Source organism: Pelophylax lessonae (assembly GCF_965119305.1).
Source record: "Pelophylax lessonae genome assembly, chromosome: 2".
In the NCBI taxonomy this organism is placed as follows: Eukaryota; Metazoa; Chordata; class Amphibia; order Anura; family Ranidae; genus Pelophylax; species Pelophylax lessonae.
Window position 1 is genome coordinate 153,513,237 of NC_138769.1, and position 22,629 is coordinate 153,535,865.

At 42.1% G+C, this 22,629-nt stretch overlaps 1 protein-coding gene across 1 annotated transcript in view; it reads left to right on the forward strand.

Moving 5' to 3' along the window:
- The window catches only part of WDR81 (WD repeat domain 81), a 90,150-nt gene that overhangs the window by 58,657 nt on the left and 8,864 nt on the right, over positions 1 to 22,629 (forward strand). Inside the window, exons 8-9 of the mRNA XM_082244832.1 lie at positions 9,110 to 9,255; positions 11,906 to 12,085. Coding sequence (XP_082100958.1) covers positions 9,110 to 9,255; positions 11,906 to 12,085 — 326 coding nt within the window. The remainder of the gene's footprint in view (positions 1 to 9,109; positions 9,256 to 11,905; positions 12,086 to 22,629) is intronic.

Below are 22,629 nucleotides of genomic sequence, written 5' to 3' on the forward strand. Positions count from 1 at the left end.
TACGCACTCCCTGGTGCGTACCTTTCATCAAGAGGTTTGACATCTGACTCCACCGTTGCGGTCTCCTCTACCGCCTTGGAATCTGAACTTGGTTTGATAATATTCGGAAGATTCCCCTACTTACGCTGTCCCAGAAGGTGGCCTTTTTGGTGGCTTTCACTTCTGCTCGCAGGGTATCAGAGCTGGCGGCGTTATCTTGTCATACTCATTATGGTGGGCCACAAAGTTAAGGTCTTTCTTTGCCCGTGTTCGTCGTTCCTTCCTAATAGATGTTTTGGTATCTGCGGATGCTTCTTTTGGCCCCAAGGTTTTGCAGGCTGCTGTTTAGAGGGTGTTTTTCCCTCTTTGGGGGTGTATGGTAGAAAACACATTTTTCTTCTTCATGGAGGGGCACAGGATTGAGAAGCTATTGGGTTTTACTGCCGCCTACAGGAGGATTTAGACATTGGCAAACGAACTTCATGGCCCACCTGGTAAAACCCCTTCTACTCCCAGAAAGCCTTAGTTTGCTAGTGTTCTAGGTAGATGGATGCCCCTTTCCTTCAATTTTTATCACTGCCTGAGCTGGTTTCCTTTTTAAAACATTGGCTATCCAGGTGAGCATATTCTCAGCATTGGCTTTGGAGGCTGTACCTGAACCTCGCAGGCCTGGACTTTTGTTGGGATTCGACCTTCAGGCACTGGGCTCAGTTTTTAGGCACTTTCCAGACCTAGGCGTACTATGTTAGCCACATTGCACCTTCCAGACCAGAGCTTTAGCTTAATTTCTGGTCTGAAGTTTAATTTTATGAGCAGGCCATGTGGGTCAGTGAACTGGGAGCTACCCCATTAATATAACATCGTGCTTCATTATCCCTATTTTCCCATTAATTTACTGAGGAAAAGTTTAACATTAGAGACCAAGCACTGTGCGCTAGGTGGCGTATTATGTGCATGCCTTCTGCAATCTTGTTCCCACTATTCAGCATGAGATAGCGACATCCACCACTGCTCCTAATTGCAAGAGACATGTGGTTCCTTCTCTGTTTTTACTGCCCGCCTACAGTGACCTGGACACTTCCAGTCATCTGAATCTCTCGCCCATTAGTGAGTATTTAAGGTGGGACTCTGTTTTGCAGTGGGACATGTTGGATCCCAGATACGCATGAACAAATTCTGGTGTACCAGGCACAATCCAATAATGGATCCATTACTGCCTGCATTGCACCCTTTCAAGGGTCTGCTACTGATAGCCTTAAACATATTGGACTAGTTGGGACTTTAGATGAGACCCAAGCTGGTGTTGCCCGGCGTCTCCATCCCTATAACGAGAAACAAAATGAGGTTGAAAGATTGTAAGAGGTGCATGAAAGTCAGCCAGCCCCCAGTCTGATGTACTCACCCTCCAGTCTGTCACCAACCAAATAAAACCTGTCTCTTGGTACAAAGAACAGGGGTTTAGTTGACACACATTTGCAAACGCATGTGAAAGCTGCAGAGCCACTTCACGGCACCCTGTTTAAATCTGCAGTCCTACACTCTTAATTTAGTGTCCTCACACTGGAGGCACATGGCCGCTAATGGGTGGATGGGGAACAGGTGAGAGGGAGACAGCCCAACCTCCCCCAACCCATCCCCATGCACGACTGGCTGTTGTCTCAAAAGCTCAAATAATTAGGTTATAATATAACCATGGTGCAAACTGGAAAAGACCAGCTGAAAAGCATTACACCTCCATCCCCTTGTTGGATGCAGTATATGGATAGGAAGGGATTTTATGTATGGGGCATGGCTTGTAAAGCACACTGCCTTTGAAATCCCTAATTTCCTTTGGGACTTTATATGAGACAAGCAGGTCATGCTATTGGTCTCCATCCCTGTATACGGAAAACACTAGGGTCAAATCAAAACTGCATCCACCAAAAACGCACGAAAATCGTAAGGTGGGACTTTAGATGAGGCACCAAGCTGTAAGCAAGGTGTCTCCATCCCTGGTTGCTTTAAACATATTGGACTAGTTGGGACTTTAGATGAGACCCAAGCTGGTGTTGCCCGGCGTCTCCATCCCTATAACGAGAAACAAAATGAGGTTGAAAGATTGTAAGAGGTGCATGAAAGTCAGCCAGCCCCCAGTCTGATGTACTCACCCTCCAGTCTGTCACCAACCAAATAAAACCTGTCTCTTGGTACAAAGAACAGGGGTTTAGTTGACACACATTTGCAAACGCATGTGAAAGCTGCAGAGCCACTTCACGGCCAGACTGGCTGACTTTCATGCACCTCTTACAATCTTTCAACCTCATTTTGTTTCTCGTTATAGGGATGGAGACGCCGGGCAACACCAGCTTGGGTCTCATCTAAAGTCCCAACTAGTCCAATATGTTTAAAGCAACCAGGGATGGAGACACCTTGCTTACAGCTTGGTGCCTCATCTAAAGTCCCACCGTACGATTTTCGTGCGTTTTTGGTGGATGCAGTTTTGATTTGACCCTAGTGTTTTCCGTATACAGGGATGGAGACCAATAGCATGACCTGCTTGTCTCATATAAAGTCCCAAAGGAAATTAGGGATTTCAAAGGCAGTGTGCTTTACAGGCCATGCCCCATACATAAAATCCCTTCCTATCCATATACTGCATCCAACAAGGGGATGGAGGTGTAATGCTTTTCAGCTGGTCTTTTCCAGTTTGCACCATGGTTATATTATAACCTAATTATTTGAGCTTTTGAGACAACAGCCAGTCGTGCATGGGGATGGGTTGGGGGAGGTTGGGCTGTCTCCCTCTCACCTGTTCCCCATCCACCCATTAGCGGCCATGTGCCTCCAGTGTGAGGACACTAAATTAAGAGTGTAGGACTGCAGATTTAAACAGGGTGCCGTGAAGTGGCTCTGCAGCTTTCACATGCGTTTGCAAATGTGTGTCAACTAAACCCCTGTTCTTTGTACCAAGAGACAGGTTTTATTTGGTTGGTGACAGACTGGAGGGTGAGTACATCAGACTGGGGGCTGGCTGACTTTCATGCACCTCTTACAATCTTTCAACCTCATTTTGTTGCTACTGATAGCCTTGAATGTTGTACTCTGCTTGTGTCCCTACGCTCCTCAGTGTCGTCTTTAACTCCATCTGTTGAGGCTCCTTCTGCAGTTCTGTCCAGAAAGTTATTGCACTTATGCTGGATTTTATGGGTCACTTCAACCTTGATTGCTAACTCTGACCACAGAGGCTATAGGCGTACCTCCATGCCTTCCCTTCCAGAAGGATCTAATCAGCCTGTGGCGTCTGAGTCTTCAGCCGCAGAGTATCTGGTGTGGAATCTCAGAAATCTTGTGCACATACCATTGGTCTTGAGGAGCCACAGGCAGCTGCCCTTGCTCCTAGGCATAGGGAGAGCATTTCAGCTCTTAACGTATTGGATGCACACCACTTGGAAACAAGAAGACCAATCTGTAGCTTTTACAGGAGCTGCTACCTGTTTAGGATCCCTTAGGTTGATGACACCCTGTAGTCCCAGAAGTCCTATATGGAAACTGAGGGACTTCTGATAAACTCTCCCTCTGCCATTACATTGCCCTTTACCCATTCGAGGAATCTTTAGGAAATTGGCCATTCCTACTCTGGACCCCAGTTTCCTGTCTTAAATTATCACTTACAATTACAGTGCAAGATGGGCATGTCTTTAAAAATCTCTTGATTAAACATTTGGAGATTTGTTTTCAAAATCTTGTTTTCCCTGGCAGGCCCTACATTGAGACCTGCCCTGGCTGTGATTTCAGTCTGTCAAACACTAGGAGAGTAGACTGAGGCTTGATAAAGGATCCTGTTTCCCTTACACTGATGCTCTGCTAGTGGAGTGTTTCAGAGCTCATGCCAGCATCCTTAGGCTACAGTGTGTACAGGTTGGTGGATGTTTTCCATCTTAATTTCTTTGAGTCTCTGTCAGTGGACATGTGGCAGACTCTTTGATTGAAATGTTTCCTTTCATTACTCCCAGGCCTTGACCTCAAAGACCAGACCCAAACTAGGTGCCCAGTTTAACTGCAATCTCCAGACTTCCGAATTTCTCCCAACCTACACAAAACCTCTGTCTTGAAGATGCACCCCTACTTTCCAGTAGTGCATCCAGTAGGACAGACATTATGTCTTCTAGCACTGACTTATGTCTTTTAGCACATCATCTTGATCAAGTGACTAGTGCCCCAGTTCCTGTGACAAAAAGGGCTTAGAAATTCTGCATGTAATCCTCAAGGCCTGCTGTTTGTTCCCTTCATCAGGGAGACTTTCTGGCGTACTTGTATTTACACATCCATCTGCCGCCCATTGCCAACACCCCCCCCCCCCCGACTGATAGAGTACCAGCCACCACTGTAAACAACCTCTACCTTAAAGAGGTTGTAAACCCATACAACTTTTTTTTTTTTTTTTTTTTTGGCAACCTGTAAGAGAAACACATAATGAGCTAGTATGCATCGCATACTAGCTCATTATAAAATACTTACCTTAGAACGAGCCCCCGCCGTGCCGCCCGCTTACCTGTATGACGGGCGACATGTCCAGTCGCCCGTCTTCTGGGATTGCGGCATCCATCTGATTGGCCGGAGCCACGGTGACGTCACTCCTGCGCGCGGGAGCCGACAGTCACGGCACGGGGCTCTGAAGAAATGGCACCAGCGGCCGTTCCTTCAGAGCGCATGCGCCAGTGTCGTCACTGGCTGCATGTAAGGTAAATATCTCCTAAACGGTACATGTTTAGGAGATATTTACAGTACCTAGTACCTATAGGTAAGCCTTATCATAGGCTTACCTATAGGTAAAAGTGTCAGAGGAGGTTTACTTCCTCTTTAACCACTTCAAGACTGAGCCTATTTTTGACACTTTTTGTTTACAAGTTAAAATCGGTATTTTTTGCTAGAAAACTACTTAGAACCCCCAAACATCATATATATTTTTTTAGCAAAGACTCTGGAGAATAAAATGGCAGTCATTGCAATATTTGTTGTGATGTGGTATTTGCGCAGCGGTCTTTCAAATGCCATTTTTTGGGGAATAATTACGAAAAATCACATTTCCCTGCATTTAAAATAAACTAAACAGTAAAGTTAGCCCATTTTTTTTTTTTTGTATATTGTGAAATATGTCACGCTGAGTAAATAGATACCCAACATGTTACAGTTTAAAATTGCGCACACCTGTGGAATGGCGAAAATCTACGGTCAATAAAAATCTCCATAGGCAACGCTTTAAAAATTCTTAAGGGTTACCAGTTTTAGAGTTAGAGTGTAGCTTTTTTTTAATTATTGATCACACTCTGGCGATCGCGGCGATACCTCACATGGTTTGAACAGCGATTTCATTTGTGGCGCGACTTCCATATACGTTTTTCTTTTGTGCGCAAACTCAGGGGGGCGGCTACGTTTTTTTTTTTTTTTCCTATTTGATTTAATTTTTTTCACAGGTTTTAAAAAAATAAATAAATCTGATCTTTTATTGCTGTCTCTCACAAACAATGTAAACATCCCTTGTGACAGCAATATTCAATGACAGGTACTCTTTATGGAGGCATCGGGGTCTAAAAGACCCCAAACCCCTCCACTAGACTTCCATGTATTCAAAACGCAGAAAACTAATTTTTTGAATCTACCGCCTTTAGCAGGGGTAACGATCAAACGGGCTGCATCGGTCGTTACCGCAGGAAAGCAGACCGCCGGCTCTAAACAACTGTGCCGGAATGATGCCTCTAGCTAGAGGCATCATCCCGGTACAACCACTTAAATGCAACCGACGTGGGTCTACGTCAGTTTGCGTTAAGTGGTTAAAGTGTGGAGTTATGTTTTTTTTTTTTTTAATTGTTTGCATGAAAACATGGCATTAGACGTGATATCTACAGATGCATAATAGCCTTCCTCATATTATTAAATTGCACTTTTCTGTGGACACCCATGTTACACAGAGAAATGGTGACAGCCTATTACAATCTGCTGTAGTATGGCCTTATGTTTTTACGTTCTCTCTACAATAAATCACAGTAAGCAATCTTGATACTTTTCCTAGTCAAAACTCTGTCTAGGTTACAGTGATTACCAGGACAAATGGTGATTGTGATTCTTTGCAAAAAAAGGGACACAAACTGCAATAAAAATAAATTATGAGTAACTTAGAAAAATAGCAAAAATAGCATTGGACCCATAGGGTTGTCCCACTGGTGTTGCTGTCTAAAGTGTCCTGCTGTTCTCTATCTCCACCTTCTGTTCATGGCCTCTATTAAGCTAAGGATTTTGCAGCTGTGGTGGCAACTCTGCACATGCTCAGTTTTCAGTGAGTTTCTATGCTAAACATTTCCTCCCTATCACATCTGAGCACCCCATATGGGTATAAAGTGACACAAGTGGGCATATACACAGTGGTAAGTGACAACCCACTCCCTCCCTCTTCCTCCATGCTGACTAACCAGCTAAACACTATAAAAACAAAGGGGGGAAGTTTTGGGACTTTGAATGAGATTCTTGGTGGGACATGCCACGCGTCTCCTTCCCTATTCAATAGAATATAAGAGAAGGGTGGGGACTTTAAATGAGAGACATGATCAGTCTGTCAGGATAAGTAAATACATTTAATGATGTCAACAGATGTACACATGATCATAAAAAATTACAGAATGAAGCAAAAACTCATGCGCCAAAATTGTATCTTTTGTATCTGTTTTGTTTATTACTTGTATTGGACATGTGCTGTCCCTGGTGGCTTGGCTGGTTGCCCGCTGTTCACCCCGGGAGCTGCAATGCTTGATGGACGCTCTCCCTTCGCCCTTCCCGGCGCAGTGGATCGGGTGGGCGGTACCTCGCGCATTGGCGCCACGCACTACGCCGGCGCAGCACGTCATTTTGGCGCCAATGCACTGGCAATATCAATCCACTCTCAGTGCACTCGGATTACCTGTGGGTAGGTCTACCTTGGCGTCCTTCACCCTCTTGGTGATCTGTTACATGCACTGGCGTGATGCTGGGGACACATTGTGGGGTGATGTTTTTATGGCATTGGAAGCCTGGGCCAGTTCTCTGGTATTCACTCCATATAATTTTTTTTTTTTTTTTTTTAATTTCCTCACTCCCCTTGCTCTTCTACATCCTTCACTATTGGATTTGGTCTCTTTTTACTCTTCATTTCTCGAGGTCTCCCTTCTTGTTTTTACCTGTCACACCATCCCTATGGGGTTTCACAATCGGGGTGTTCCATTTCTCACTACTTGCCTTCCTCCATACTCGGGTTTATGAGCCCTACACACTTGGCTCATTTCCTTTCATTCGCTTGGGCGTCACCCCCTCATTAATATACTTTCTTTATCCTAGCATTTGGCAAAGCAGCACTATATTTTTTACTTCATATTTTTTACCACTTTATTATACTTATACTGCACGCCCGGTGTTCCCTCAGCTCCCGTTGGAGACCCCTGGCCCCATGTCTTGCCTCTCATGCCAGCACTCATTTCAACTGCAATGTAAGTTTTAGTAAACTGGGAGATTTATTCTCTCCCTCTTTTGTCCAGTCTTCATTGAACGTCGTTGTTGTTGCTCTATACATATTTATATTTATATCTATATATCTATATATATATATATATAATAATATTTTTTTTTTTAGCTATGAAACCAACCTCTACTCCTGACGAAGTGGCACTATCAGTTCACGAAAGGCGTTGAGTTTTTTGATGTTTCAATCATACTATACCATTCCTGCATTGTTGCAACATTGAGTTTATTCTGCTGTGATTTTATCCAACTACTCTATTACTCTCATCCCAACATCTACATATGTTTTTATGAAAACTGGATCTGAGGAACTTTTACCGGTTTATGTAATACCCATGAATGAATACCCATTTGCTTCATTATTCTGTAATTTTTTATGATCATGTGTACATCTGTTGACATCATTAAATGTATTTACTTATCCTGACAGACTGATCATGTGTCTCATTTAAAGTCCCGACCCTTCTTTTTATGCTAAACACTGTAAGGACGGGATATTGCATATATAATGGAGGCTTCATCTTCTCTTATTCTAAGACACAGGCTGGAGCAGAATGACACATCCTGTGACTGGCATATTTGTATGCCAATTAAAAACTGTTTATGAATCATTTTATTTTTACTCTGTATTCCAAAGGCTTTTTTTTTTTTTTTTTTTTTTTTAACGTGACCAGCAGCAGGAGATTAGAAGCTCCTCCTGCTTATGTTTCCCTGCAGACAGGCTGGAAAGAGCTGGGTCATGTGACAGCTGTATATCGATAAGGAAAAAAGGTACTTAGATGTGTGGGTTGTTTTTTTAAATTAAAATAATTAGTGCCATCATCCACATACAGAAATGGAGGGAACAATGTAAAACAGTGTGTGTTTAGTATCACTTTAAAGTATTGATTTTGATGTAAATAATCTGATTCCTAGGCAGTCAGCTTCTACACCTCAGAGAATCTCCAGTGTCTCCTTGACTTGTAGTGTAAAACTGAAACTGAAGCGCCACTCCACTGCCAAGAGGTCCAAAATCAACTTTTTTCCAATAAGTCAGATAGGCAATCCAAAGAGTATCAAACATGTTTCTGGTTTCCAAGAGCACCCCTTCATCAGGACTTGATTGACAACAATGTTAATAAACTTTAAATGAATTGCAGCTTTAATTTTTCTCAGTGTGATTACAAGCACAGGCCTTGTCAGCAGCTGGTTTGGCACTTTTGAACCCCAAATAAAGTTGTATCCGGGCCTTCTAGCAGTGGTTTGGCACTTCTGTTTCATTTTTTGTTACAGCGGTAAAAAAAAAAAAAAACTGATCAGGATTTTGACCTTTCCCTAGTTTTTAGTATCCTAGTGAGAAGCTCAGACTAATCCAATGAAACAAGCGGTGGTAGTGTTGACTTATTGGTTTTGGTTTAAAGCAGCTGAAAAGGGAGATTGTGTTAAAGGGGAACAAAGGGTATAATTATATGTGATGGATATATCTAGAATTACTATTATTTTTTGTAGTGCCTGGTATGGTATTGTGATTCCGTGTTTAAGGTTTATATTGTGTTTAAAGGTTTGTCATTCTAATATTATAATTACCTTAACAATAGCTTCCTTTTCAATGTTTTCTGCGCTATAGGTAAAACCATTCGCACTTATGAGGCTGGAGATACTAAGGTACCCATAACAGCTGTGGCAACAATGCCTCCACCTTACTGCAGTGTGACATTTGGAAGCTCTGACTCGATGCTTCGTTTTATCGATCCTCGGAAGCCAGGACTTCAGGTTTTCATCTATACCGTTCTGTTAATTTTTTTTCTTTGCCAAAGATTTCTATACTTTCTATATGGTTTTCTGTCTTTTGAGCTCTCACTATCACTGCCGATATGTTGCTTACTAGGTAAAGTTTCCTGGCTACTCCACCATAAAGAAAAAAAAATATCCTGTAACAAGCTAAGCTTGGCTTAAGCTGTGCTTCTGATTTCATTTAAGTTACATTTTTTATGGGGCAATCTGTTGCGGATATCACACACCCACCAGCAGATTATCCACAGTAATGAATAAAACCCTACCCCACCCAAAAAAAAAAAATTGTATATAAATCCATTTTGGGATGAATTATTTTTAGGCGACATGAAACGTATCCTTGCACTGGCTTTAAAATGAATTTCCGAAGTAATTCTGGGGAACTCTCCAAGCTTACTCTTTTTATCCTCACTTTGTGTAATGCAATAAAAATGATTTGTGGTCATCAGGCAATGAATATGTGTGCAAGGAAATGCAGTATCGGAATATTAAATGGGGGATGAAGCTAAGGGTTTGATAAATATCAGCAAGTAAAAAAAACAAAAAAACAAAAAAACACTTTCTAAGCAAAGTGACTATGAATGCCATCTCTTGCAAATGATAATAAGGTGCATTGTATTGTATGTACAAAACAGTAGCCTGTCAGAAATGTGTCAGTTTTTACTTAAAGCGGAGTTCCACCCATTTTAATAAGTTTAGATGTACGTAATCCCCTTTAAAAATGCTTTTACCAATGTAAATGCATTTTTTTTGCAAGGCAATACCTTTTTTTTTTCTTCTTTATGCATCCGCACTTCTGGGTACGGCCCCCTATAGGCGATTACGTCACTTGGCGATTCGCAAGGGCTCCTGGGATAGCGGCGTCATGTATCCCAGCATACCTTGCGAATTGCTTAGAGACGAAATCTCGCATTATTACACTGGCACCAGCTGTACTCAGGATGGTATTGCTTTGAGTCCGCGCTCCGCCCTGCCTCTTCGGTGAGCTCTAGGGATGCATTGATTTAAGTCCGCGCTCTGCTCCGCCTCCACCCTCCAGGAGGCGGAGGCGGAGTGGAGCGCGGACTCAAAGCAATACATCCCTGAGTACAGCTGGTGCCGGTGTAATAATGTGAGATTTCGTCACTAGGTGATTCGCAAGGTATGCTGGGATACTAGGACACCGCTATCCCAAGAGCCCTTGCGAATCGCCGAGTGTTGTAATCGCCTATAAGTGGCCGGACCCGGAAGTGCAGATGAATAAAGAAGAAAAAAAGGCTTGTTTACACTAGCCGCCTGCCTTTCTCCCGCTGTCACGGACGATCGTGAGTGAGCGGCGGACATCGGGTCCACCGCTCACAAGCGCGGGGGGGTCCGTGACCGCGCCTCCGGCGGCGCGCGCTCACTCCCCAGAGCCTCACAGGCTAGTGACGTACCGATGCGTCACTTTGCCTGTGAGGGGCTGACCGCCGCAGTATATGTACTTGCGGCGGTCGGCAAGTGGTTAAAGCATTTTTAAAGGGGATTACGTACATCGAAACGTACATTTAAATCATGGTGCAGGGGCTTTAACAATATTGTCAGTATGGAAAGTTTTTAGAGCATGAACAGGTCTGTCAAAGAAGAAAAAAAAAGTGAGCATTCAACCCATAGATCTCGCAATTTTAATGAGGTCCTATTACAATGATGACACCAAAATGTGCAAAAAAGCATAATACACAGTTTCGAAGCCACAGCAGACAACTTTCTCAAGGTGACAAAGGCTAGACTAAACGTAAGAAGAAACTTCTGCTTACAAAAAAAGAAAAGTTAAAGTCATCAGCTACAAATACTATAGCTGCTGACTTTTAATAAAAAAGACACATATCAGCCCAGGGATCCAGTGTTGTCTTCACCCAGGCTGGTTCTTCGATCGTCTTTGGGCCCCCTGTACCGTTATATTGACTTTGGGAAGCCGCCTGTGACTCTCTGTGGCTTCATAGCCAACTCCTCTCTGCACATGCACAAGCTGTGCTGCACTTTGTGAATAGTCCCTTAGCCTCCTGGGATCTGTGATGTGTCCCGGGAGATTGCGGGGGGGCCGAACTAGGTGAAGTACCTGTAAAAACTAGGTACCTGCTCTGAGAAAAAAAAAACCCACTCCCAACAACAAAGTAGAAGCAATGGCTCAGTAATAATTTAGTTAGAAGGTTCTCTTAAAAGCCCGTTGTAGTCCTGTGTAACACTACACAGTTTTCCTTCTTACAATAGCAGCTCTGGTAGTTAAAAAAGTTAGGGGTTAACACTTATCCTGGGATTTTTCTTAGGGTTAGGGTTCTTATTCTTCCCTACCACAGTAGAATATTTCTGCACATTATGCGATCTTTTTTTTTTTTTTTTTATTCTTTATAAACTTTGTAAAAGAATACCCTACTGAGAGTAAACTTAAACCTTTCTACCACTAAACTTATTGTGTTCTTCTTTAAAAGATATCTGGGTATAAATGGTAGGGCGTAATCACTATAGTAGGCAAGTTCTAACAAAAGGAGAAACCATGACCATGCTTTACAACCTATTTTTATGTTGAAGACTACTACTGTTCCTATCATTAGATGTCATCAGTTTTACTCTTGTTAAATATACACTGATTTGTCTATGCTCTCTTCCTTAGCATGAATTCAAGCTAGCCAGCCATATGAATGCAGGCCTCATCCGTTACCTAGCAGTTAGTCCAAATGGGCGCAGCGTTATTGCAGGTTATTCATCTGGATTCATTATATTGCTGGACACCAGGACCGGTCTGGTTCTGCGAGGGTGGCCTGCACACGAGGGTGATATCCTTCAGATGAAGGTAATTTTAAATGTAACTCAAAGGAACATGTAAAATATACAGTATGTCTATCATTTGTACCAAGACTTTTGAACAAAAGTCAAGTGCAGATACTGTTAATGGATCCATGCTTTCATGTTGTTTACGCCAAATTCTGACCCTACCATCTGAATGTCTCAGCTGAAATCGAGACTCATCCGACCAGGCAACCTTTTTCCGATCTTCTATTATCCAATTTTGGTGAACCTGTGTGAATTGTAGCCTCATTCTCCTGTCATTAGCTGACAAGAGTGGCACACAGTGTGGTTTTCTGCTTCACGATTCGATGTGTTGTGCGTTCAGAAAAGGTATTCTGCATACCTTGGTTGTAACGAGTGGTTATTTTAGTTATTGTTGCCTTATTGTTGCCTACCATCTGAAACTAGTCTGCCCATTGTTCTCTGACCTCTGACATCAACAAGGCATTTTCCTCCATACAACTTCCAAAGTTTTCCTCTGCTTTGAAGAGGGAGCTTAGAAGTAAATTCTCCATAATTTAACCCTTTCTGTGCTGTGCTGGCAGATTTCATTATCAGTTGTAAACTAAAGTTGAACATTATCTGTCCAAACAAAGGGTTACTTTGCCCACTGTGTCCTTTTTTTTTTTTTTTTGTGGTGACAGACTGAGAGACTAAGTTTTCGCTCATTTCACATTTTTGGAGCAGTTGGTAGTCTGTCAGAGGTCTACTTCAAACAAACTCTAAGGTAACAAATAATAAAACAATTGTTTTTTTGGCAGGCTGTGTAAATGGGAACATATTCCAAACAGTGGGGTTTTCTCAGGTTTGACTGCAAAAGTAAAAATACACTTTAAAAATCACCCACTTCCTGAGTTAAAAAAAATCCCCTGATGTGTTGAAAGCAGAAAAAGTGTAATTCTTTGACAAGTGCCAAATTATAATGCCTGGATGACTTAGTCAGAGCAACTCAAAATGCAGCTCTTGTTGCTGGTCTGCAGAGTTCAGGACCTACTAAAAAGGTCTAAGGAAGGAGAACCGGTGACAGAGTCAGAGATGGCCAAGGCTCATTAATGGAAGAGCAAAGGCTGGCCCATGCAGTCCAATCAAATAGAAGAGCTACTGTAGTTTAAATTGCTGAAAAAGGTAATGCTGGTTCTGATAGAAAGGGTCAGAACACAGTGCATTGTAGTTTGTTGCGTTTGGGTCTGCGTATCTGCAGACTGTTCAGGGTGCCCAAGCTGACCAGGGACTACAGCCAAAAGTGCCCACAGTGGCTATGTGAGAATCAAATCTGGACCACAGAGCATGGAAAAACATGGCCTGATCTGATGAATTCAAGAATGGTTTGAGGAACCAAATGAGTTTAAGGTGTTGACTGGGCCTCTAAATTCTCCAGATCTACAGTGCCTTGCGAAAGTATTCGGCCCCCTTGAAATTTGCGACCTTTTGCCACATTTCAGGCTTCAAACCTAAAGATATAAAACTGTAATTTTTTGTGAAGAATCAACAAGTGGGACGCAATCCTGAAGTGGAACGAAATTTATTGGATATTTCAAACTTTTTTAACAAATAAACTGAAAAATTGGGCGTGCAAAATTATTTAGCCCCCTTAAGTTAATACTTTGTAGCGCCACCTTTTGCTGTGATTACAGCTGTAAGTCGCTTGGGGTATGTCTCTATCAGTTTTGCACATCAAGAGACTGAAATTTTTGCCCATTCCTCCTTGCAAAACAGCTCGAGCTCAGTGAGGTTGGATGGAGAGCGTTTGTGAACAGCAGTTTTCAGTTCTTTCCACAAATTCTCGATTTTTTTTTTTTTTTTTTTTTTTTTCGCCAAAAAGGTTTCCTCTGACGTTGAAGCAATAGAGTCCAGTCACATTAGTCACTCTATGATTACCTGAAATGTACAAAACATTACTTGTTAACTTGTGCATCATTTGTCGCCTTCTCCACCCCCCCCCCCCTTTATTTAACTTTTAATGTGTTTCAAGTTGAAGGCCAACACACGTGGGCAGTAAAATCAATATTCAATTTGAGGTAGTAGTATGTTTACATGAAGTGTGACTCAATGCTCACTGAGGTTTGCCAATCTGGTTACTGTATTTTATAATGCGCTTTAACTTCTTAATTTCATCTACCTTGCCCATCATAATGAATGCAGTCTTTATTTATACATCTATTTCCCTAATTTTATTATCTGTTTTCTGTTTAACCACTGGTTTTCTGGATGCCACTGGTCACTAATGTGGGGGGAGTGGGGTTAAATAACAATGCCAATGGCCACCCCAATTAGGGTATATTAGCCACTTGAACCCAGGGCGAATTTTGACAGCTCTCACATGTAAAATTCAGCATTTGTTTTTTTTTTTGCTAGAAAATTACTTGGAACCTCCAAACATATATTTTTTGATAGCAGAGAACCTGGAGAATAAAATGTTTGTTGCAATTTTTAATGTCGCACAATATTTGCGCAGCCATTTTAAAATGCAAAAAAAATGCTTTTATAAATTTTAGCGCACACAAACGCAATGCAATACCCTTTTTTTTTTCTTAAAAATTAAAAGATTGTTACACCGAGTAAAAGATACTTAAAACGTCACACTTTAACCACTTCAATACAGGGCATTTTTACCCCCTTCCTGCCCAGGCCAATTTTCACCTTTTAGCGCTGTTGCATTTTGAATGACAATTGCGCGGTCATGCAACATTGTACCTACACCAAATTTATATAATTTTCCCCCCACAAATAGAGCTTTCCTTTGGTGGTATTTGATCACATCAAGGTTTTTTCTTTTTTGCTAAACAAATAAAAAAAAGACCGAAAAGTTTGAAAAAAAAAAAGTTTTTTGTTTGTTTATACAATTTTGTAAATAAATTGTTTTTTTCCTGCACTGATGAACACTGATGAGACTGCACTGATGGGGTGGCACTGCTGGGTGGCACTGATAGGTAGCACTGATATGCAGCATTGGTGGGCACTAATAGGCGGCACTGGTGGGCACTGATAGGCGGCACTGGTGGGCACTGATAGGCGGCACTGGTGGGCAATAATGGGCACTGGTGGGCGACACAGATGGCAATGATGGGCACTGGTGGGCAGCACTGATGGGGAGGGCACTGGCGGGCAGCACTGATGGGGAGGGCAATGGGAGGCTCCCTGAGCCCTGATTGCCATCCCTGGTGGCTATAGTGGACATCCCTGGGGTCATGGGTGGGCATCCCTGGTGGTTCTAGTGCCCCCCTCCCAGAGGGTCTGCACTGGTAATCAATGACCCAATTACCAGTGCCGACCCCCCTCTGTCAGGGGAGCCGCCGATTGGCGCTCCTTTACTCGTGCCTGTCAGGCACGTACTGAGGAAAGCCGATCAACGGCTCTTCCTGTTTACTATGTGACCAGCTGTGATTGGACACGACTGGTCACCTGGTAAAGAGCCTACGTCGGTAGGCTCTTTACCGAGATCGGACATGCGCGCAGAGTGCATTATCCTGCCGCCGTCATGACGTCCGGTCGGGGTAATGCGACCACTTTCCCGACGTCAATCGACAATAGGGCGGGCGGGAAGTGGTAAAAATTGCATACGCTTGTGGAGCAGCAACAGTGGTACTTACAAAATCTCCATAGGCGATGCTTTAAAAGTCTTTACAGGTTACCAGTTTAGGGTTAAAAAGGAAGTCTGGTGCTGGAATTATTGCTCTCTCATTTGCGGTGATACCTCCTGTGTGGTGCGATCACTATTTACATATGCGTGCACGACTTGCAAATTTGTTATCACTTGGACAGGGGTGCTTTTCATATATATATATATATATATATATATATATATATATATATATATATATATATATATATATATATATATATATATATATATATATATATAAACAACATCCCTTGTGATAGCATGGACAGTGACCGGTATACTTTACTAAGAGATGTGGGGTAAATTCAATCTCTCCTGCCCCCTAAAGCATCTGATCAAACCGTGATTGCAGTTTACAGTTTCTTACATCACAGAGGGGAGGCGGGTAAAAATGTACCTTCCCCTCTCACTTCAGAAGTGCACCCAGCGGTGGCAGGGGTACCAGGCTCCCCAATTGCACAGGGAAACTCAGTAAAAGGGGGTGGTGGGGGAAGGTGGAGCCCCCTTCCGCTCCCTGTGTAAGTGATTAAGCGGCTGTAGAGCTACTCTAATAATTTCTACAGTAAAGCTCATCGCTAGCTGAAAATATTGGTCCTGGGATGATGGCTGGAGCTATCATCCTGGTACAACTACAACCTAAGGATTTATGGGTTTAAATACCACTACAGTTTACCATCAATGTGGGAAAGATGGGTGGGGTTAATACTACCACTGACATCAATGCTGGGGTTTATTAATGCAAAGTATGACACCACTGCAGGGGGTTATTACTGTCGCTATTGATCCCAGTATTGGGATTTAATATTGCATAGACACCAATGCTGGGGGTAACTTTTACTGACGACATTAATCATACTGCTTATACTACCACTCTCTCTTTAGTGTGTGTTGCTATATGTTTGAAAACATGCAGCAGGATTGAGATTTCTGGCCACTGTTAGTGTAATAATTTTGAACGAACTGCGTAATAACGAAATGCACCTCAAAGTAGGAAAACACGCTGCATATAAGAGGTTCCTTCAAAGTGTTGGGACACATTTGAAGCCCTTAATGAGTTTTAAGTTGACCACCGTGACTTTAACAAACCCTTGCACCCTTTGCATTCCCCAGTCTTCTCATACTTGTCTGTCCTCACTACTGTCATATCTTCACTGTGTAGTTCAATGTGAGGCTTCCAGATACACTGCAAAGTCTCAGACAGGCAGCTGCTTTTAATCATGCATGTAAGAATCTCTTCTGGATGCATCTCAATGGCCCACCATTCAAATGCATCTAGGGGGCTGCAAAGTGAAGATATATTGGGTAAGTATAAAACTTTGGGGGGAGTTATTCTTTAAATATTCAGTTCAGCTGCAACAGAAGTAGACATTTTTCAGTATCTGCAATAGGAACCCAACCCAACCCTTTGCTTTGCAGGAAGACTATGATAGTAGGATGAAACCAAGTCTGTGCACACTTCTTAAAACAACACTGCCATGTGATATTATTGGAGGCTGCCATTACTAATGCTAGTTCTCTGGCTGTCATTCTGATGTTTTGAACTCAATGCTGAGTCCCTGACCCGAGCCAAGTATAGAGATAGTAGTCCTGGCATTTTTCTGACACCCATTTGCAGCATGTTTTTCATGGGACTATGAATGAAACCTAACAAAGTCAGATATCCAGCATTTTAGGTTGTTTCTAACAGCAGCCCTGGCCCCCATACTTCTGTCTTGGCAGAGTCACTTTAACCACTTTACCACCGGAGGATTTTGCTGTCTTCCGTCCAGGCCACTTTTTGCGATTCGGCGCTGTGCGACTTCAACTGACAATTGCGCGGTCGTGCGAAGCCGTACCCAAACGAAATTTACGTCCTTTTTTTCCCACAAGCAGAGCTTTCTTTTGGTGGTATTTGATCACCTGTGCGATTTTTACTTTTTGCGCTATAAACAAAAAAAGAGCGTTTATTTTGAAAAAATAACAATATTTTTAACATTTTTTTATATGAAATTCCCCCCAAAAAAGATGTAAAAACCAATTTTTTTAAAAATTTTTGGCCAATTTGTTTTCTGCTACCTATGTTTGGTAAAAAAAATCGCAATAAGCGTATTTTGATTGGTTTGCGCAAAAGTTATTGCGTTTACTAACAAAGGGAAAGATTTCTGTCATTTTTGGTGTTTTTTTTTTTTAACGCGTAATGGCGGCGATCTGCGATTTTTTTTGCGGGACTGCGACATTGCGGCAGACAGATCGGACCCTTGACTGACATTTTTGACACTTTTGGGGGTACCAGTGACATTACTGCAGTAATCAGTGCTATATATATGCACTGTTACTGTAAAAATGACACTGGCAGGGAAGGGGTTAATTTTATTGGAGAGGGAGGGGTTAATGTATGCCTGGTGCTTACTGACGTGTAGGGGGGGAGGTGACTGAGTGAGTCATGGACAGATCGGATGTCCAGCTATGCTGAACAGTCCGATCTGTCACTCCCTGTCACTATGGAGATCCGCCCGCTGTGTTTACACACAGCGGGCGGATCTCCAGACTCGATCCCCGACGATCGGGTAAGAGCAGCGGCGATCGCCGCTGCTCCTCCCCTGGCCCGACTCCCGCTGTGAATGAAAACAGCGGGAGCGAGCCTCCGGTGGCGCGCAAGCGCCGCCCAGAAGGGGGAGTGTCTGACGACGTAGTATTACGTCGTCAGACGATAACGAGCCACTCTGCCGCAGTAATATTACTGTGAGCAGAGGTAAAGTGGTTAAATATCCACTTTATATTTTACTTGTGGTCATGGAGGATATGCAGACACAGAGAATGTCTGACCATAGAAAACTTTAGCAGGAAAGCCGGTAGATCATAGTAATGATCAAAGTTTCAATTTTCACATTCGACAGACCTGTTTAGGTATACCAGAAAGCAATAAGTGATGTATATTATTTAAGTTAAGGATTTTGCTGTGCTGTCTTACAGAACAACTCAATCTTCAAATTGATTTAATGCTGTAATATTACAGAAGAACATGGGATTCTTTAAGTCCAGTGAGATTAAACCTTGCGATTCATCTTGTTGGCTAGGGTTCTTGGGAGTTTTTTTTTTTTTTTCATATTTTTTACATTTAGGATCTACTAATCCATACATACTTGGATTTAATTTAACATTAAAGCACACAAGCAAAAATGAGCGCTGGTGTATTTTTCTCAAGCCGTAGTAATGAGTAACTCTTCTTTATATTTACCTGCCCCGATGCACGCTGTGATAGTTTGTTTAACCTGTTCTGAGTCAAGGTAAAACAACATTTATCCCTGCAGAACATTTGTATTATTTTGAGGAAATGGTCCCTTTTATTTAAACCTGATTTGGATAGACAAAGTCTCCCTCTGTGCTGATAATGTATAACCAGTGTTGTGCGACCTGTTCATTTTAATCCACGCAGTGTAGTGTGGTGTAAAGAAAACACATTTTAGTTTTAACCAACCATATGATAAATGTTAAAAGATAACAATACTAAGAATTGTATCCGTGTAATAATGTTCTAAACTGTAGTTTTAAGCTTGGCTTGATTTGCAAAGCCTATATAGGGTCTGTGTGTCGGTTACATCCTTTGGGCAATATACAGTAAACCCCCCTCCATCGTGGGGGTTATGTTCCAAAGCCACCCACAGTAAGTGAAAATCCACGAAATAGAAATACCCTATTTAAATATACTGTAGGCATGTTTTTATAACTTTCACTGTACGTTTAAAGCATTTTAAGGTCTTTAAACACACTTTTAAAACAATAGAAACACATTTAAACACATAAAAGATACTGAGAGACAGAGCAAGAGCAATGGAAAACACAAAAATACTTAACAATGATTTAATTAGTAAAAAAAAATATTAATAGGTCTTACAGAAAAAACGCAAAATACCTGGACCGCTAAAACTGAACCGCAATATAACGGGGGTTTACTGTACACAGATTTGAGGTGGGTTACATACATTGGAAAATGAGGGTGCATCTGTCAGGATCATCAGAATGATCCTGTACTAGCAGGGAAGTTCATACCATACTGTGTTCCTGGAAAAAAATATTCACAGTTTTTAGCAGGTTTTGCTTTTTGAGGAGTCACAACTTTATTAGCAAATGACCCTTATTCTTTATTATTTTACCCTTGACAACAGCTGATATAAATCACAGTGCTGTTGCTTGCTTGTGTGTTTTTCAATGCACAAAATACGATATAGAAAAGTGTTTGGTACATGTAATGGGTACAAGGATGATGGTTCTTGCATAGTTCAGGCAAAAACAAGGTCTTGTTTGGTGCAGAAATGCATTTGGGTTAATCATAGACTTTTCCAGCATGCCCCAGGTTCACCATACAATCTGTTCACAAAATGTTAGTTTGCAAGAGAATCCTTTAAGTTGGGTTGAACACATGGGTCTTGTAAGTTGCAAGAAGGTGCTGTTTTGTAAGATGAAATGGTATATGGCTAGTGTAAAAATTGATGTGTTGTATGTTTACACTTCTGTTTCACCTGTAGGGCAGGATCATCTTATTAATAGTGCTTTGCAAAAGTATTTACCCCTTGATGTTTTGCTGCATTACAACCTGGAATTAAAATAGATTTTTTGGGGCTTTGTACTATGAGATGTACACATGCATATGACTTTGAAAGTGCAAAATATTTTTTATTGTGACTCAACCAAAAAAAAAAAACTGAAATCCTAAGTGTGCATAAGTATTCTCCCCCTTTGCTATGAAACCCTTAAGATGTGGTCAAACCAGTTAACTTCAGAAATTCCCATAATTTAGAATACGTAAGGTCACCGGTGTGCAATTGGTGTCACATGATGTCAATATAAATACAATACACCTATTCTGAAAGGCCCCTGAGTCTGCAGCTCCACTAAACAAGTAACAATGGAAGACCAATGAGCTCTTCAAACAGTTCAGAGGTGAGGTTGTGGAAAAATATAGGTCAGGGAGGGGTTATAATAAAAGGGAAAGAATATAGCACCACTACATACCTGATAACGGAGGGGCCACCTTCAAAACTCAGACTGGGCAAGAAAGGCATTAATTAGAGATGCAACAAAAAACCTGAAGCTGCTGCAAAGATCCATGGTGGAAATGGGAGTATCTGTCCACAGGACCACTTTAAGGCGTAGCTTCATACAAAAGGGGAAATTCTGCTTTAAGGCCTCCTCCCCCGCCCGATTTTGACAAGTATCCACCTCCGCTCTGACCGCCTAGGTGAACAGAAGTGGAAGTCCCCCCCCCCCCCCCCGGCGCAAAGGGGTTAAAGATAAACATTTACGGTAAATGTCTTCTAACTGCCTAGTCAAGCGCAGACCTCAATCCACTTGAGGATAAGCGGTATGACATAAAGATTGTTGCACGTCAAAGATTGTTGCACGTCAATGCAACCTATTTATTTTGAATGAGCTGGAGCAATTTTGTCTTGAAGAATGGGCAAAAATCCCAGTATGTGTACTAAGCTAATATAGAGGTACCTCCAGCTGTTATTGCAGCAAATGGTGGCCCCATAAAAATATTAATTTTGGGGGGTTGTCTAATATTGCATCAAAGTTGTAGACCTTACACCATACAAGATACCCACTCTGTATGTAATAGGCTTGTGACGGTATCAGATTTTCATGCTGCGATTAATTGATTAAGGTTTTGCCACGGTATACGGTATTATCACGGTATTCAATTATTAAATTTAAATCATTAAATTTCTTCCTCACTTGAATTTAATTGCGGAATTCAGGGACTTTGGTTCACTTATGCACATTATTATATAGTCAGTCAGTACAGACTCTGTGAACCAGGCCTAAAATAAGCCATCAAGCAGTGTCTGGCCTACCTGGCTCCGATCCGATGGCCTGGTCATTAAGGGGACAAATCCTTGTGGTCAAGAAGTGGTTAAACCTGAAGGAGGACCGGTGTTATTTATAAATTACTTTACTATTGCTTTAGGCCTGGTTCACATATATGCGGGTTGGCGGTTCAAATGTATGCGGGTTGGCGGCCCACATTTGCACAGGCATAGAAGCCCATTGATTTTAACGGGCTGCTATGCCCTCATTTTCCGCAGAAAAAAAGTGCATGCAGCATTTTTTTTAAATGCAGTGGCCTTGAAATCCATCCTGTTTTTGCACCATGCGACTAACCTACAGTTCCTGCTCTGGCAAGCTTTCTGCGTGTTTTATATACGTGGGCCCATCATTTAAAAACAGTTTGCGTGTGCAGCAACTGCAGGTAAGTCACATGGTGCAAAAGGAGGATGGATTTCATGGCCACTGCTTTTTTTTTTTTTTTTTTTTTTTTTTTTTAATTCTGCATGCACCTTTTTTCAGCCGAAAATGCAGGCATAGCAGCTCAAGCCCATTCAAATCAATGGGCTGCTATGCCTGTGCAAATGTGGGTCGCCAACCCGCATACATGTGAACCAGGCCTAAAGCAATAGTAAAGTAATTTATAGATAAAAACACCGGTCCTCCTGTAGGCTTAACCACTTCTGGACCGCAAGGATTTGCACCCTTAATGACCAGGCCATCGGATCAGAGTGCCAGGACCAGTCATCACCAGGTAGGCCAGACACTGCTTGATGGCTATATAATAATGTAATGTGGGCTGCTATGCCTCTCTGTGTGTGTGTGTGTGTGTGTGTATGTGTGTGTATATATATGTATATATATATAATATATATATATGCTGCTATGCCCATGTATGTATGTATGTATGTTTGTGTGTGTATGTGTGTGTGTGTGTGTGTGTATATCTCTATCTAGATTTATCTATCTGAAGAGACTTGCTTGTATTAGGCAGATTGTCTGTGTCTGAGCCCTGGAAGAAGCATGTGGGTGTGTGCTGGGCCTGGGAGTCGTCTAATTGGTTACAGGGAGGAGCTAAGTCACTCTAGGATCATATTACCAGAGCTGTTTCTATTGAGTGA